The 18571-nt window shown below is 36.1% G+C and overlaps 3 protein-coding genes across 10 annotated transcripts in view; 1 reads left to right on the forward strand and 2 right to left on the reverse strand.

Moving 5' to 3' along the window:
* The first annotated feature begins 2014 nt into the window (after positions 1-2014).
* On the forward strand, positions 2015-8116 carry LOC117223850 (uncharacterized). Of its 3 annotated transcripts, XM_076522848.1 has the most exons (5): positions 2016-2576; positions 2666-2812; positions 2899-2973; positions 3322-4975; positions 5051-8116. In XM_076522848.1, exons 1-5 carry the CDS (start codon positions 2439-2441, stop codon positions 6046-6048), a joined length of 3012 nt encoding a protein of 1003 aa, XP_076378963.1. In that variant the 5' UTR covers positions 2016-2438; the 3' UTR covers positions 6049-8116. The 3 variants fall into 3 exon arrangements, with proteins under 3 accessions (XP_033332296.2, XP_076378963.1, XP_033332295.2); XM_033476405.2 differs by having other exon boundaries at positions 2015-2576; positions 3325-8116; XM_033476404.2 differs by having other exon boundaries at positions 2017-2576; positions 3322-8116.
* On the reverse strand, positions 8045-10507 carry LOC117223843 (uncharacterized). The gene is given in 3 exon segments (XM_076522910.1): positions 8045-8639; positions 8711-10417; positions 10483-10507. Coding segments are annotated over 3 exon segments (1890 nt in total). The 3' UTR covers positions 8045-8481.
* Positions 10508-14071: 3564 nt separating this feature from the next.
* Positions 14072-18571, reverse strand: part of Synd (protein kinase C and casein kinase substrate in neurons protein Synd) — a 62733-nt gene continuing 58233 nt past the window's right edge. For 5 of the 6 annotated variants that reach the window (XM_076522849.1, XM_033476390.2, XM_033476388.2 and 2 more), the window contains 4 exons: positions 18084-18194; positions 16456-16622; positions 16115-16275; positions 14072-15904 (listed from right to left, as the gene is read on the reverse strand). In XM_076522849.1, the coding sequence (XP_076378964.1) occupies positions 15792-15904; positions 16115-16275; positions 16456-16622; positions 18084-18194 (552 nt within the window). In that variant the 3' untranslated portion in view covers positions 14072-15791. The remainder of the gene's footprint in view (positions 15905-16114; positions 16276-16455; positions 16623-18083; positions 18195-18571) is intronic. The other variant, XM_076522851.1, reaches the window with a different exon arrangement.

The following is an 18571-nucleotide window of genomic DNA, read 5'->3' on the forward strand; positions in this document are numbered from 1 at the left end:
ATCCACGGAAGTGCTTGTTGTTGCAGTACTGCTGCAACAATTTCTCGAAACATTCGTGCACGAAACATTGCTCCATATGTCTGATACTTTCGGTTATTTTCACTAAAAAATTAAATGGCAAAATAGCCGCCAGTGGGGTGCATAACCATACTTCTAATAAACAGAATTATTGTAAATATTAACAAGCGAGAAATAATATATTTATTAACGAAATAAATTCGATTTAATAACTAGCCGATCGATTTGTGCAATTAGAAGTCTCTTGTTATTAAAATCTCGTTGGTATGTTTTATAAACAATTTAAATGATAAAGTTGTCATGCGAGCACTGGATAGCATCCTTGTAAAATAAATTGTTACGAACATTAAATAATTAGAAATAATCGAAATTATATCGATCGTCATGGAACACGCGATCAACGTTCGTCGAAGTGAGTGGTGGGGTACCTTTCGGTTATCTGTTCGGCTCAGAGCTATTCTTCAGTCAGTTGCGGTTCGTTCGCTCGAGGAAGCGGGTGGGTTTTAGAGGGTTCTTTCCCAGAAGTGGCCCGATCAAGGATGAACCTTCGGAGTAACCAATACTGATTTCCGGTCCAGTTCTGTGGTCACTTCTGGTTATTTTCCCTTTTTATTTAAAATCTTTTTTTCTATTTTCGATGTTTAGAATTGCCACGAACTCGTCCCGAACTTCAGGTTCCCGCACACGCCTGCCGATTTCGCATGGAATGACCCTTTCGATTTATGTTTAAGGATTTTTAAAATAAAAATGGCGATATAATTATAGAGGAGTGCTAATATGATTTTTCAATTTCATATTACGTTGTAAAACTGAATTTATAAATTAAATTATTTTAAACGACAGCTTGTAAGCTGATAAGACAATATAATAAGGAAAAGTTGGAAGAAGAGAAGTTAATGCGAAAATTTAGTTTGAAAATGTAGTGTAGTGTCTTTTCCACAGACATAATATTACATTTATTATATTTATTTTTTGTATAACGTGTAGAACGTAATCTCTGCGGGTATATGAATATGGACAACTGCTTGCAACTGCTAATCGTTCCCACGTATTCGAAAAACCGAACTAGAGGAGTACTTGCATGTACATAACAATTGCATATACACAAAAATTACGTATATGAAAATTACATATACAGATGCATACTGCCGATGAGCGAATAGGCATCCGACATAACCACAATTCAAGCTTGCATCTACATTTAGGTTTAGGTTTAGGTTAGCTTTATTAAAGTGATAGAGAAATAATCTTTCCCTTTTACACTGTTATCCGTTCATGGTTGACAGACCTGCTATTCTTACATACGCTCTCTTATTATATCACATCACATTATCATTTGACGTATTTTATGACTAGACGCTTTTATAAATTTCTCTGTACAACATAGTAACAAAAAATATAAGCTAGTATAATTTAGTTAGTATAATTTAGTATAATTTAGTCCTTCTACTTAGGCGCCACCTTATAAGCATCAGTATAACTAAACTTGTCAAATTGTTCTATATTATCGATATCATGAATTTTGATACAAAAACGGTATGTATTTACGCGGAGTAACACTTAACTACCTTAAATCAGCATCTTTCTCGATATTTATTGGTATCGTTCGAAAAAGGTAGGTTCAATGCGCAGTGCGCGAATGTCAGACTTTCATCGACAAAAATCCAATGGAATAAAACTGCTTGGATTCCATGGCTTCGGCACCATCAATTTTTACTTTTCTTTCTAAGATTTATATTAGCAAATATCTGCATAATTCTCATGAAGTCTGACATTCGCGCACTGCATTGAACCATACTCTTTCGAATGATACCAATAAACATTGAAAAAGATGCTGATTTAAGGTAGTTAAGTGTCGCCCCGTAAATTCATGTTTTCGTCTCATTTTGTCGGTAACTGTGTTCCCTACCGTTATCTCCTCGCTAAGCAGTCTAGCCTTTTAGGTCTATGATAACATGAGGAATAGGAATAGACGTTGCCACAGACTCAGGATCGGTACAGTCACTGGATGTTATGGGTTTTTCTATGCTAGATTTGGAGGTCCTAACTTAGGACGTCCTAAGGGTTCTTCTATTCTGATACCTCGTCCGTGATAATACATTGGGTGTCAAGTCTGCTTCTATACCTCCTCTATGGTGTTGTGATGTGGTTTCGTTTGTCTATCAGCCTAAACTGCTGGCTCTTTGCCATCCAGTGGCATCCAGCTATCAGTAGAGTTCAATCACTGTCGTGTCGTGGAGTCCGATAACGATATTGAAAATTTGAGACCAACATCGATATATAATTCGATGTATCAATCGACGTAGTAACAGCAAGTAGCAACTATCATATTTGATTCGCAACGTACTTCACTGTGTTTGGTATCGGTAACCGAGACATATAAGTTGAATCTCATTTCTATTTTTCACAAGACGAACAGAATGTCACGAAAACGTAAATTATCGAATGAAAGGAAAAGATGTCGTATCTGCCTAGTTGACGACGGTTGCATGAGCGATCTTTTCAATGAAGTTATACGACCAAAACTGAATGATCTCATTAAGTGCACCTCTATTCATGTAGGTTGTTTACATCATCTTTTTCTGTACATTACACTGGCATCTGCATATTAGTTATTATTCTATCACCGAATAATCTTTCGTCGCAGATTAAGGATGAAGACGGTCTGCCAAACACTCTCTGCCACGTATGTTTATATAAATTGGATTTGTGGCACGAGTTCAAGGAGCAGTTTATACAGTCGAATAAAATATTGATAGAGCATTTGGATTTTATAGGAAATCCTGACAATATGGTACAATATAATAGTATTTTTACAATAAATTTAATTTACTAGTTAGTAGAATTTATTCATACTTTGCTCTTTCTTTTTAATGCTAGATTACAAAGCCTTTTGTGACCTGCGACAATCTGCAACAGAGCGGGCAAGATAGTCTCTCTGACTCTGTTGAAAAGGTACTCTTGATATCTCTATATAATACCAATTTTTACGCTTCAGTAACAAATAAACAATTGTTATAAACATCAATACAAATTCTTTCGATGAAAAAAGAAAAGTCAAAGTTTTGGTTTTAAGAATCATTCTGTTTATAAAATGCTGTGCGTGTAGAGGACAAATTTATAGATTCTCTATAGTACGAGAATATATTTTTATATCTTTGTAAGATAGAGACCTTTAGAAGAAGTTAAAACACGTAAACTTTGGTATCGATTGCAAAGTAAGATAGTAAAGAGAGAGAGAGAGAGAGAGAGAGAGAGAGAGAGTTGTATATACGTTTAACCATATAAATCTATTTGTTTCAGAAGAAACTAAAGACCGAAGTACCGCCGCTAATACCATTAGAATACACGAATGTCGATTGTGTAAAGGATGAAACAAAATTAAAGGACCTATACATATCCGAAGATGATGTGACATCCTCCAAGGATTCCTCGCAAAGGCTGAACGACGGGTCCGATGACGATAAAGACAAGAGCAAGGAAGAATTTCTAAATAAAGATGAGAAATCGAAATCGTCGCTGATTCCCACGAAGTCAAAACTACTGACGGGTAAACGCAGCAAAACCATGGAACAGAGAAAAGCCTCTACCAAAAGATGGGTTGCCAGGAAAAGAGCGCTTTTAGCAGCGACTGGAGAAAGCGTATCCGACACAGACTCCTTGGCTTCGGATGATACTCAATTATCGCCGGTTCAGAAAGCGAGAGCGAAAACGATTATGGACAAAGAAAGCGAAAAGCACAAGAGGATGCCAATGACTCTGAAACAATTGGAAACTATCATGTCGAATAAATATAATATTGAGCCTGACAGCAACGATTTTAGATGCATAGATTCCACGGACTCCGATTCGCGGAAAGCAAAGTCTTCAAAAGATATTAATTCCGACATCTCTTTAACCGAAAGTAAAAACACGAAAGACTCCGCAGAACTGGACGTAAAGAAACATAAATTCCCGGAGGATGATTCGAACGAGAAAGAAAATTCTTTATTGCTGATGCTGGAGAACTCTATGACGGAAACGTCAGCCAAGAAAAGCGACATTGAAATCGTCGAGGACACGTTCACCCCCTGTTCAGTGAAATCTGAACTAGAAGTCGGCGATGCCACATACATAGTTACTTCTACTTTGATGCTCGCAGAACCGCTGAGTAAAATAAGCTCCAACAATCTATCCGAAGGGCAAAAGGACAATGGTGTGGAACATAATTCTCAGGAGAAGAACACCGATATCATCGACGCTGTGCAGCTTCGTAGAATAAATCCAGTTCCAACTGATTCCGCTGACAAGAAATGCATCGAGAGGTGTTTAAACATAGAAGTAGAGGGAACGGAGATAGAGTCCCTGAAACTCGTGCAATTGGAGATAGCAGGCTTCGTGGAAAAGGAGATCAAGCCCAGAATATTTGGGATAGCCAACAACGATAAAGAGAATGAAAGAAGGAACGGCTGCAAAAGTTCTTACCAAACGCTGGACCAACAGCTGAAAAATATAATTGAAAAAACCATAAAGAAAAATTTCGAATCTTCCATGATGAGGAGCTGTGGATCAGTGCTCAACACCAATGTGAAATCCAGAAGCATTTCTCCCACATTGATCGAAGAGGCAGAGAATTCAAAGAAGTATCAGCCGAAGGTTGTTTTAAAGCGTTTAGACGTAGTCAAAGAGACTAAACAACGAAATATTAATAATATTCATCTTATAATTAAGCGTACTGTTAAAAACAAACTTGGTGGACCGTTTAGTATGGTGTCTCACAAACGACAGAGCGTTCTGCCGATTAGGTATAACGATTACAATACTTCCCCTCTGGACTCGGACTCTAACATGTCGGACGAAATAGAAACTTGCGAAGGATCTAAGCCAGAAGCTGAAAACAGTGTCCACAAATCGGAAGAGATTGTGAAGAAGCAAACTGCAGGATTGCAAAATGAGGAATCTAAATCAGAGATCAATGGTACAGCAATCAAACTTGCTATTAGCAATGAAATAAAAGTAGAAAATCAAGACATTAAAGTCAGTTCTCCTCTAGATGAGAAGCATACCTGCGGCGTTTGCGAGCAGTCGTTCAACAGTCGTAACGAGGTTGCAGCCCATGTTAGAATGCACAAATCTGAGTCTTCTGCTAGACAAAGCAAGCACAAAATGATGAGATGCAAACGGTGCCACGAGATAGTTGAGGCAAAATTCGTGAAATCTCACGTGTGCAAGTCTACGAAGCAGCAGCTGCATAAGTGCTACGTATGCAACTCGACTTTTAGGACTGAGAAGCTGCTGGTACGGCACTTGGAGAGCCACGATCAGTCCGAATTCAATATAGAGAACATAACTAAAAATTCAAAGGATGTAGGACATGATAAATCGGAAAAGACTCAGTCGAAGACGGAGAATATATTTGAAGTGAAGTCAGAGATTTCGCCAGATCAGAGCAGTATTCAGTTAACTAAGGGATTGAAAGAGGATGTACAAGAACCCTCGATGTCAAAGAAGACATATACATGTTTTGTTTGCGATAAAATATTCACAGACGACGAAGTGCTGAAGGATCATTTGCAAAAGCACTGCAACGACATGAGCGAGGATGACCAGAGCATCGGTAAAGAACAATATCAATGTGCAATCTGTGGGAACACGTTGGACTCTGAGGATGCGCTCGAGGCACATGTTGAGAAGCATCTGTTTGACGAAGAAGACGACAATCCTAATCTTATCAATATCGCAAATGAAACCGAGAAATCTGGAGATGACTCCTCCTATCATTGTCTTCAATGCACAGCCTCCTTCAATTCGGAGATGCTTTTGGAAATGCATATGCAGGCACATGAAGAAGAGGCTGCAATCGCGGAATGGGAGAAGCAGGGGATAAAAGCTAACGAGTACCAATGCATGATATGTGATGAACTCTTTGAGAACGAGGAAGAGCTATCCGATCATTTAGATATTCATAATGGGAACGCTTATGTGTGTCAGTTGTGCGAAAAACCGTTCACCAGTCTGGAGGATTTGCAGACACATGTTGCAACGCATTGATGAAGTTTAATAAGCATCCCTGAGATTGCAAGTTATATAAGATACTTTGTATACAGGGTTTCGCATTATTCATGGTACAAGAGGTTTTTACAGCAAAAACTGCATTGTAAATGTAGAATAACATTTAATTCTACATTTTTGAGTGTGAAATATTGGGACACCCTGTATAGGGATGATAATAACGTAACAAGTACGATAACCTTGTATATAATTAATACTATCACAATAAGTAGAAATGTCCTTCATGACATTTTTTATGCCAATAACACTGTCCGACACGATTTTTGGGTACCTATAGCCACTATGAAATTCTTGTAGAGCTTCACTCCCTCAACAAGAATCCGAAAATCGAATTGCTCCATCGCCCTCAGTTTTTTAAATAAACGAACTTTTGTAAAAACCCAAAATTTTCGACAAAAATGAGGTATTGCATGAAAAGTACAAACTCTAGAAAGTTCTAATCAGTCTCAAAAGATAGAGGAGAGTTTCCCGAATATAGTGGCATGCAATTGATTAATTGTTTTTGGTCCTAAATAGCAATAAATTGATGTCAAAGTTTAAAAAAGTGTCGACGTGTGCAGTTTCTACCCAGGATCGGATTCTGTAGACATTTCTGAAGAAGAAACGGCCCGATAGAAGTGTCAGAACGATGTATATTTTGAGTAGGTCGAGAAAATGTTCGTCGGCAACATGTATACGACGTTTTGCCGCCATGTGCTTCGCTACTCGCTTCTCTCTGTCCGACAGGGCCGAAGCTACGCGTAATCAACACCGATGGAGGGATCCAATGGGGTATCCACTTTTCGTAAATAATATTTGAATTTTTATTAGTACTTCAATGTTTTGTTTTTTTTTACATATTTCTGTGGATAATAGTCACCAAACTGTGATATATTTCACGAAAAAAACCACACCAGAGTATTTGGAGTTGGTAACGAAAATATTCTAACACTAGTATAATTTTGAATTTTACGCCATATAATTAAATAAATATTTAAATATATATTTAACGATATGTTTCAAGAAGTTTAACGTTTTGAAAATGATTATTTATTCATGATCGTATTATCGTTATAATTGAAATGATAACTGTATACATGATATACTTGTAATTCGAACAAATTCAGAATAAAATGAATAGTTTTTGTTCATTATTTTTCTTTTATTATTTCTCCATAAAAATATGTAAAAGAAGACAGCGCATTGAAGTACTAAAAAAAATGGCACGCCCCACACGCTAAGTGGGTACCCTATTGGATCCCTCCATCGGTGTTGATTACCCATAACCTCGGCCCTGTTGGACAGAGAGAAGCGAGCAGCGAAACACATGGTGGCAAAACATCGTGTACATGTTGTCGACGAACATTTTCTCGACCTACTCAAAATGTACATCGTTCTGACACTTCTATCGGGCCGTTTCTTCTTCAGAAATGTCTACAGAATCCGATTCTGGGTAGAGTTTTCGTGCCGAACAAAGAACTTTTCGTAAAAATACAAAAATATTGCGGAGAAACTGCACACGTCGACACTTTTTTAAACTTTGACATCAATTTATTGCTATTTAGGATCGAAAACAATTAATCAATTGCATGCCACTATATTCGGGAAACTCTCCTCTATCTTTTGAGACTGATTAGAACTTTCTAGCGTTTGTACTTTTCATGCAATACCTCATTTTCGTCGAAAATTTTGGGTTTTTACAAAAGTTCGTTTATTTAAAAAACTGAGGGTGATGGAGCAATTCGATTTTCGGATTCTTGTTGAGGGAGTGAAGCTCTACAAGAATTTCATAGTGGCTATAGGAACCCAGAAAAAAAGTTTGATTTTGTCGGACAGTGTAATTATAGGTGCAGCTATGAGATTGATTTCATGAGTTCTTATTTTGAAAATAAATTTGTCGATACACCGACCGCGATAGTTTGCTTACCTTATGATTTTGTTACATTCTTTCCAAGACTTCTCAGTGCATTAATCTTATACATATGCATAACAAGAATTATTAAATAACAGTTTTATTTCAAACAAATACAAAATGTAATATAAAACTTAAATACAAAACAGAATATAATATCTTTTTTTTTTATATGAAATACTGAACAGAAATTGTATCTTCTTTTGAAACCATTTTTTCCGCTTGCAATAAGTAATTCATCACTTAAATAATACTAAACCTAATTTTGTCTCCTACTCATCTTATCATATTCTTTTTTCATACCCTTTTAAGGCAGGCTTTACGATTTACGATTCCATACACAGCACTTCCCTTCTCAGTCTAATAGTTAAGGATAAAACATTAGATGCTTTTCACAAAATACCAGAGTTTACACAGAAATCTGAAAAGTTCTTTCTCGGCTAAGAAGTGATTTAAATAATTTATTGATTTTTATTCCCTCGTCTATCAAAAAAAAAGTATCATGCAGCATTAGCACCTGCTCAATCCAAAACAAAGCATATATTAATTACATTCATCCCACTCTTTTCTATTGTCTTTAAATATTGAGTTTTACTCCCACCCCCATCAAATAAAAGACTGTACAGATCTTTAAAAGCTTCTGTAGCTTTAATTCTAGCATCATGTAAAGCAATGGATTCTAATGTTTTTAAATAAAGTGTTTTACTTCCTCGTCTATCAAAACAAAGATAAGTTTTTAAAAGCTTTAGCTCATAATAGTCAAATTTATCCCTTTGCTTTCCAGAGTCTTCGAGTATTGAGTTTTATTTCCTTCCCCATCAAATCGAAGATCGTATAAGTTTTTAAAAGCTTTCGCAGCATTAGCACCTGCTCTATGTAAAATTCTGAACATTTTAGTTAGATTCATCCCGTCCCTTATTAGACTTTTCAAATATTGCGTTCTATTTCCTTCCCTATCAAACCAAACATCATATAGATCCTTAAAGGCTTTGGAAGCATTAACTCCTACCCCGTCCAATATGTTGGACATATTAGACAGATTTATTTTTTCTTTTTCTAAGGTCTTCAAATATTCTGTTTTATTTCCGCGTTTGTCAAACCAAAGATCGTATAAGTCTTTAAAAGCTATTAATGCATTAGCTCTTGATCTACGTAACATACGGGACATAGTAGCCAAATTTATACCCTCCTTTTCTAGGGTTTTCAAATATCGAGTTTTATTTCCATCTTCATCAAACCAAAGATCATATAATTCTTTGAAAGCTTTTGTAGAATTATAACCTGCGCCATCTAAAATAGTGGATATGTCAGCTAGCTTTATGCCGTTTTCTTCTGGAACTTTTAAATATTTTGTTTTATTTCCATCTCCATCAAACCAAAGATCATATAATTCTTTGAAAGCTTCTGTAGAATTATAACCTGCTCTACCTAAAATAGTGGATATATTAGCTAGCCGTATGCCGTTTTCTTCTGGAACTTTTAAATACTTTGTTTTATTTCCATCTTCATCAAACCAAAGATCATATAATTCTTTGAAAGCTATTGCAGCATTATAATTTGAGCCATATAAAATAGTGGACATATTAGCTAGCCTTATGCCGTTTTCTTCTGGAACTTTTAAATATTGAGTTTTATTTCCATCTTTATCGAACCAAAGATCCTATAGGTCCTTAAAGGCTTTAGAAGCATTGTCTCCTGCCCCGTCCAACATATTACACATATGAGACAGACTTATTTCTTCTTTTTCTAAGTCTTTTAAATATTTTGTTTTATTTCCTTGTTTGTCAAACCAAACATCATATAAATCTCTAAAAGCTATTGATGCATTAGCTCTTGATCCATGTAACATATGGGACATAATAGACAAATGTACCAACTCTTTTTTAAGGGTTTTAAAGTATTGTGTTTTATTTCCTTCTCCATCGAACCAAAGATCGTATAAGTTTTTAAAAGCTTCTGTAGCATTATCACCTGTACCATCTAAAATAGTGGATATGTTAGCTAATCTTATGCCGTTTTCTTCTGGAACTTTTAAATATTGTGTTTTATTTCCATCTTTATCAAACCAAAGGTTATATAAGTCTTTGAAAGCTTTTCCTGAATTAGCTTCTACTCTACCTAAAATACTGGACATATTAAGTAGATTTATTCCTTTATTTTTCAAAGTTTTTAATCTATCGTTTTTAATTAAGAAATCCAAGAACTGCTCAAATGCAGGTGTTCTTTCACTACCAACCAAACTTCGAGCAAATATTATTTCTTCATTAATGTTTCTATTTTGAATTTTTTGTAAACCATTCAATAATTCTAAATTTCCACATGTTTTTCCAGAATTAGTAGCTGCTTCTGGATTTTTCTTAGCTGGACTCCTTGAATGACTACTTTGTTCGCACAGGTTGGTTTCAACATCCCTTAGAGGCTGCAAATGCACTTTGCTTGACACAAAAATGATAGTTTCTCATTACATCTGCCTTATTATTACATGGTAGTGCAGAAAAAAAAAATTATATTTTATAACTCACTGTACGAGTCCATAGTATTAGACATATGTCAAGAAATTGCAACAATAGTTATAAATGATTATTTAACTTTATGTTATGAGCAATCTATCAGTAAGGTATTTGCAACGATCTAACTGCGAGTAAAACAAAGGAAGTCATGTACGCCAAAATTGTACGATCGAACGCACCAATGAGTACGCAACCACAATCCTACAAATAGTAGTAGCATTAGATACCCAAGAAAACCCAATTACAACTAATGAAAAACCAATAACGGTCACTCCAATAGAAATTAAAAAGATAATTATAAAATTCAATAATAAAACCCCGGAACAAGGCTAATTCATAGTCCACGAACTAAAAAATCTACCCAGAAAACTAGTAGTTCAAATGTTTCCTCCCGCTGTTGCTGATTGAATTGCTTTTAATTCACGATTATCTGAAAGAAATAATACAACATTGTATTCGTATTGAAACCAGTTATCGTAATATGACTAAAAAAATGCATGGTCCCATTTAAAAAAATCAACTTGACTTTGAAATATCATTCACCATTATGTCAATAAAAAAATTATTGATACTTATGTAACACCCTGTATGTATGTATAACCGGCAAGCATAGCGATGCCTTGAGAGGGCCGTGCAGAAGGGAGGCTGACGAGTCGTCGAGCAGTCTCAGAATCCGCGTAGGATTGTTTCATTGATATTGTATCAAGCAAAGTTTCTTTGCGTATCTTAGGTTTTGTACAGTAGATTTAACAGTTAAATAATAAACATTTTTGTTACTTTCAGAACCAGCGCAAGTCGAATTTATTTCATCGCCTGTTCCCCCGCCGAGCACGAACCTTGACGTTACAAATCGAATCACTTCGTTTATATATTTTAAAGTCGAAATTAATAATAACGAGAAAGGCCATATTCACTACATCATGTTTTGCTATAATTTTTCCTTGTTTTCTTTATAATTTCCAAATCAATTTCTATTTATGTAGTAATATATTACAAGGCAAGAATCTAAACAAGACCTGGACAACCATGTGCAGGCACGACCTTGCAACGGTTTGAGGTCGCCGTCTGCTCGCAAATTTGGCGAACGTTATGAGTGACGCGTCGGTAAGAACGAGTCGTGATCTTGCTGCTACGCCGCTACCCCCATTACCGTGCTCTGTTTGGCTGGCTCGACTTGTATATGATGCGCGAGAGCTATAACGTCGTGCTTGCCTTACTGCATACATACATACTACATATTTATGTGTACCGTATATTTTACCGTCAATATCAGCATTAGCAGGATTGTTTCTGATCATCTTCAGACGTACCTAGATTATGTTCATAAGAATTTTAATTTATCGTTTAATTTATCTCCTGTTCAACACATAATGAAATAAAATATCCTGGTTATAGTATGCTCATTTAATAACACTGTCCGACACGATTTTCGGGTTTCTATAGCCACTATGAAATTCTTGTAGAGCTTCACTCCCTGAACAAGAATCCGAAAACCGAATTGCTCCATCACCCTCAGTTTTTTTAAATAAACGAACTTTTGTAAGAACCCAAAATTTTCGACAAAAATGAGGTATTGCATGAAAAGTACAAACGTTAGAAAGTTCTAATTGGTGTTAAAAGATAGAGGAGAGTTTCCCGAATATAGTGGCATGCAATTTATTAATTGTTTCTGGTCCTAAATAGCAACAAATTGATGTCAAAATTTAAAAAAGTGTCGACGTGAGCAGTTTCTGCGCAATATTTTTGTATTTTTACGAAAAGTTTTTGGTTCAGCACGAAAACTCTACGCAGGATTGGATTCTGTAGACATTTCTGAAGAAGAAACGGCCCGATAGAAGTGTCGGAACGATGTACATTTCGAGTAGGTCGAGAAAATGTTCGTCGGCAACATGTACACGACGTTTTGCCGCCATGTGCTTCGCTGCTCGCTTCTCTCTGTCCGACAGGGCCGAAGCTATGGGTAATCAACACCGATGGAGGGATCCAATGGGGCACCCACTTAGCGTGTGGGGCGTGCCATTTTTTTTTAGTACTTCAATGTGCTGTCTTCTTTTACATATTTTTATGGATAATAATCGCCAAACTGTGAATCATAAATTAAAAATGGAGAAATAATAAAAGAAAAATAATGAACAAAAAATATTCATTTTATTCTGAATTTGTTCGAATTACAAGTATATCATGTATACATTTATCATTAAAATTATAACGATAATTTATATTTAAATTATAAAAATAAAAAAATATATAAGTAAAAAAAAATAATAAATAATCATTTTCAAAACGTTAAACTTCTTGAAACATATCGTTAAATATATATTTAAATATTTATTTACTTATATGGCGTAGAAGTCAAAATTATGCTAGTGTTAGAATACTTTCGTTACCAACTCCAAATACTCTGGTGTGATTTTTTGTGTGAAATATATCACAGTTTGGTGATTATTATTCACAGAAATATGTAAAAAAAAACAAAACATTGAAATACTAAAAAAAATTCAAATATTATTTACGAAAAGTGGGTGCCCCATTGGATCCCTCCATCGGTGTTGATTACGCGTAGCTTCGACCCTGCCGGACAGAGAGAAGCGAGCAGCGAAGGACATGGCGGCAAAACGTCGTGCACATGTTGCCGACGAACATTTCCTCGATCCACTCGAAATGTACATCGTTCCGACTCTTTTACCGGGCCGTTCCTTCTTCAAAAATGTCTACAGAATCCGATCCTGGGTAGAGTTTTCGTGCTGAACAAAAAACTTTTCGTAAAAATACAAAAATATTGCGCAGAAACTGCTCACGTCGACACTTTTTTAAACTTTCACATTAATTTATTGCTATTTAGGATAAAAAACAATTAATAAATTGCATGCCACTATATTCGGGAATCTCTCCTCTATCTTTTAACACCAATTAGAACCTTCTAACGTTTATACTTTTCATGCAATACCTCATTTTTGTCGAAAATTTTGGGTTTGTACAAAAGTTCGTTTATTTAAAAAACTGAGGGTGATGGAGCAATTCGGTTTTCGGATTCTTGTTCAGGAAGTGAAGCTCTACAAGAATTTCATAGTGGCTATAGAAACCCAGAAAAAAAGTTTGATTTTGTCGGACAGTGTAATTAAATCATAAGATTTCAGTAATAATTTTCTTTGAATAGATTGTGTTCTTAAATTATGTTGTATTAAAATTACTATAGCAAAGGGCAAGTCTACAAAATGTTAGTAAATTAACTTTGCTCAACAGGTTGGTGGTAAGAAAAGCAGCTGTATAGCTAACAATGATGGCAAGGGATAGACAAGAAAGAATAGGTAGAAATAGCGATATGGAGCCTTTCCCTAGCAGTTAACTTTCCTTTTTCGTGTTATTAATTGATTCCGTTAGAACTCTCTCTTTCTTCAGATTCCAGTGATTAGCTTGTAAATTCTCTAAACCGTTTAATATTTCATACATATTCTACTTATTAAGTTATACATAATCAAGTTTTATTTTTTTATACACAAACTAGAGCCTATTCAACAACATCATTGAAATTGCAAACACTCTTTACAGAAAATAATTTGGAGGACTAATGATGTAAACAATTACAAAAATCAGTCGCTGGTTGAATTGTAAATCTTCTTATATTCTACTATATGTATATTTACATAAATACTGTGTACAGTGACACCTGTTTACTTACTTGTGAAGGATAACTAGCATTTTATCACTATTCATTATTATTAACTTGACTGTTAGTCAACTTCTCTGAGCGCTTCGCGAAATCAAAGTATACACACTGATCCACCTAATGCAATAACTTAACAATTAATCGTAAATTATTCCCTGCAATATACTGTATCAATAATTTACGAGGAATTATAGGTCATTGAGTCGAGTGATTCACTCTGTATATAAATAACAACTCACTGTATTAAAGCTGACTCTAATTGATTTGCATACGTCTCTTGTTGTTACATGGAAAACTATAAATGCTTCCGTTTTTGAACGATTTACATCTACAGTTCGTTTGGTTTTGTGATTACTCTGCAACGTTGTTTACATTAACATACCTCGTGTGTCTACTCTACACGTATTCTGAAAGTATGCAGTAGCGAAGCTACATACATCGATTCATGGTGAATGTTCAATTAAATCGTATTCGGGATATTTTGGATTTTGAAAACGTGAAATTTTGATAATGTGAAATGCTTTCGATAGTTGTACTCGGTTTCGTATAAAGCGTTTTGTACAACTAAAAATGACATTGTGGATTAATTCGTAAACGATTATGCTTCTCTCGTTAAAAAGAATTATGTACAAAACATACAATAGCCAATTATGCGAATTCGCTGTTAGAATGGAAGATATTTAATATCGTCATAGTTTTAGAATAATTTATAACAAAAATTCATTTTTTTATAGATCAATAAGGTCTCACGATATTCGCCATCGTTAAAGTTGCGCTGCATAATCAATAAAAAAATGAAGAATACTTGGACAATTTTGGGTCCCAAATTGATTCACTCGGTACATTTGATGCACGCGATTTTCTTCTTCATTTTTCTAAAAAAAAGGCTTCCCATTATCATGCCGATGCACACCGAACATCATAAAATCTTAACGACGTTAAACAATTGCAACTTTGCATACCATTATGCGCTTAGATCTATTATATACAATGATATCATTCAGACAGAATAAGTTTTAATAGTATTCATTTGAATAACAATAAATTAAATATACTTCTCGCCGTATTTGCCGAAAATGTTCAATAGCAACAATGGTAATGAGCCAGAAAATGTATAATTGTACATTATCTCGAAACTCTAAACTTAATATACCTGTGGCATATGCACTAATCCATCTTGTTGTCTAGCGATACACTATATTAGATGGATGCAAGTAATCCTAACTAGCTATGGAAAATCGTTTTACCGGTTGGTAGAGGTAAAACGGTTTTATTTTAAGTGCTATACGCGATGAGCTACTTTGATTTCAGAAAGAAAAATAAGAGAACCAAAACACGGTTGCAGACGATTTCATCGATCTCGACCTATCCTTTTCCGTTACATTTATTTTTCTCGATCGTTAGACTTGCATCGTTTACTCATTTACATCGAACTTTAGGTATTAGGTGTTGTTTTTGTATAGTGATCATCTTATATCACACGAAGTGAACGATCTCTAATATAGTCTTGTGTAACTCTTACCTAGCGACATTTACAAAATTTCAATGAAGTCGTTATAAACGACAAAATAAAAATTTCGTCTCCCTTTCTCTCGCACACGATGCGTGTTAAGTAACTAACAATGTCCATGAAAATTTGGCGTCACGTGGTTATTTACTGGGACACGAGGTCTACGTAGTTCGCAGGATACAAACCCACTCGGCCATCTTTTCTTCCTTTACACCAGCCCTGTTCGTCTTCGTCTTCTAATTTCTCGAATACATCACCTGTACCATAACAAAATATCTCGATCAATTTTTTAATACACATATCTCTAAATAATTCTCGAATCAAATGGAAACATCCATGAATGCCAGAAAATCGAAGTAAAGTCGTTCCTTCGATTCTTTCTATGGAAGTTCAATTGGAAGTGGAATTAGTTAAAGTGGAATCACGAAAGTGTAATTCGATTTTCAGTAATGGCCCTGAATATGTACCTTGTTTAAAGCTAAGCTCGTCCGCTTCTGCTCCTTCATAGTCGTACAACGCACGCACAGGAACACCTGGTTCTCCATTGTCTACCAATGGTTCGCCGACATCTTCATCCCATTCTTCTTCTTCGAACGGGTTCGATTCTTGTTTAGCATTAGTGCCGTTTCTGAAAGAATTATAACGATTACGTTGGAACCACGCACTCTATTCCCTGCAACTCAAATAGTCTCGTTCGACAACGATAACTTGAATTTATAAAATCGAGCGGTTCATATTAATTCCACCTGACTGAAAGAAAGGTAAAAAAAGAAAAAAAAATATATATATATATATCATGAATACTCACGTAATAGTAGAAGTTCTGTTTACGGTGTTGCCATCGTGATTATTCTTTTCCGTAGAATGTTTGCCGGAACTAATTGTTTCGGTTTTGCTGTCTCCGTGACTTCCATCTGTTGATATCACACGGGAACTGGGCTTCGACTTGGATTTGTTATTAACCGGCGGGAACTCCTACATAGATCGAAACAGAACGATTAGCCGCGCGAATCAACGATGCAATTAAGCACGCTCCTTTCGCGTGTGCTCGTCAGAGTTTTTTTTTCGGCAGCGAAGGTACACTTTTTTTGTCAGTGTCAGTGGTATCTCGTCGTCGTGCATGCGACCAATGTGTTGTGGCGTGACACGGGTGAATTTTGATTTACGATTGCAATCCAATGGATGAACAAAGCGAATGCGAATGATTTCTCACGATCAGTGAATTTCTGAACTGCGTTCGCCAGTTATTTTCAAGCCTGACACAATAATTATATGACGATACATTTCACGCAATGTATGTTAAAACGACAAGTTGCATTTAGAAGAAAAGTTAACGAAGTTTATGCATTGAAATGGAAATGACGTGTTCGATGGTGCCTCGTATGATTCAATCTTTCTCTGAATTTTCCAATATGCGATCGATATCGTGCGGTAGAAGCTCCAGTAATATCTTGGATATTACAATGAATTAATATTTATATACTTATATAATTTTATATACTTTATGGTGTATGAATTATGCGAACGAATGCTGGTTGCAAGCATGTTTGTATTGTATTTTTACGTCGATGATACGTGTCGTTGGCAGCTTTAATTCCAGGCAACTGTGAGCACAGAACAAATTCACCAAATTTTCATTGAAAATTTATATGCACGCACTATTGCAAGAGAACTTAATCTCTATCGGAATTCCATCCGTGCAAATCAAATCTGAAAGTGGCTTCTAACTGTTAATTAGCAGTCCTCAATGGGTCGATCGATATCGTGACTTTATTCTAGGAGTTTCGCGCAGAGAATATTTGCTCGTGTTAACTTTAGCATCGACGATTATGCAGATTTCAATTACCAAGTTACCATAAGCAATACTTCTCCGCCGCAATCTGTAGAAGCTATCTTGAAAAGATTCGCTGCACTTTCTTGCAAGTTCGTTTACTTTCCGGAAGTGTGTCGTTCCGTTCAAAACAGAAACAGGGCCAGACTCGGAAGGGTTGAACGATCGACGCAAAGATCACAAAGATGATAAATTTGCTCCGGCGTTTAATAATAAAACATGCTCGATATATGTACATATAATCGTGACATAGATTCGAGACGCAAGAGACCAAGCACATAGCGGGTTACGGTTAATTCAGTTAAGTTAGCGAGCCAGAAGCTGAAAAAGGAAACCCATCCGTAGTGACCTCGCCGTAACTGTCTGCCGTTACGACACCGTTTCGTAGCTGTTTGACGTGTAAAAAAGCCGGCCGATAATAATCGGTATACAATATGTGCCTAAACGACATCATCCCCCTTAAAAAGGTACGAGAAGAGATGGGAGGAAGCGAGAGAGCGAGAGAGAGAGAGAGAGAGAGAGAGAGAGAGAGAGAGAGAGACCGGGTGGATGGCGCAGGTACCTGATCGCGAGAAATGTTGGTGTAAACAGAACAAAAACTTTACATGCAGGTCCTCGCCGACCGGGCGTTGATTGATCAGCGTGATGGAGCCAGCCGGAAGTGCCTCCTTCGACTTCGAGCCCTTGGTGATGTCACGGAACTCCTCTGTGTAGTCCTGCATAATAGCAACGCCCAAAAAACAATCACATGCATGCATTCCAGAAAATTGTCTCGGAATACTGTTTCGAGCTCTTGTCTTTCTTGTCTCGTTTCTCGTAAACGATAAATAGAATCGAAATAAGTGTACACAGACGATTCGAAGGGAGAACGCCATGAGTTATTCCGCCGAACGTATTTAACCCTTGGAAATGTGATTTTAGACTTAGCGCACGACGAGAGAACGTTGCGAACGTAACTTCGAAGTGGGTAACGCGAAGAATAAGCAGTACAAGATGGATTCGCGATTCGAGAAAGTCATTTTCGACGCGAGCAAAAATATTGATTTTGAAGCGAATATGTTTAGTTCGATAGTTTTGTTCGAGATATAGGCCG

This window comes from Megalopta genalis, chromosome 6, assembly GCF_051020955.1.
Source record: "Megalopta genalis isolate 19385.01 chromosome 6, iyMegGena1_principal, whole genome shotgun sequence".
Taxonomy (NCBI): Eukaryota; Metazoa; Arthropoda; class Insecta; order Hymenoptera; family Halictidae; genus Megalopta; species Megalopta genalis.

Excerpts from the sequence above, each read along its gene's own strand:
- LOC117223850 (XM_033476404.2), top strand. The coding sequence starts at position 2,439 with ATGTCACGAAAACGTAAATTATCGAATGAAAGGAAAAGATGTCGTATC. Across the intron at positions 2,577-2,665 it reads TTAAGTGCACCTCTATTCAT|ATTAAGGATGAAGACGGTCT; the intron begins GTAGGTTGTTTA and ends CTTTCGTCGCAG. Across the intron at positions 2,813-2,898 it reads TAGGAAATCCTGACAATATG|ATTACAAAGCCTTTTGTGAC; the intron begins GTACAATATAAT and ends TTTTAATGCTAG.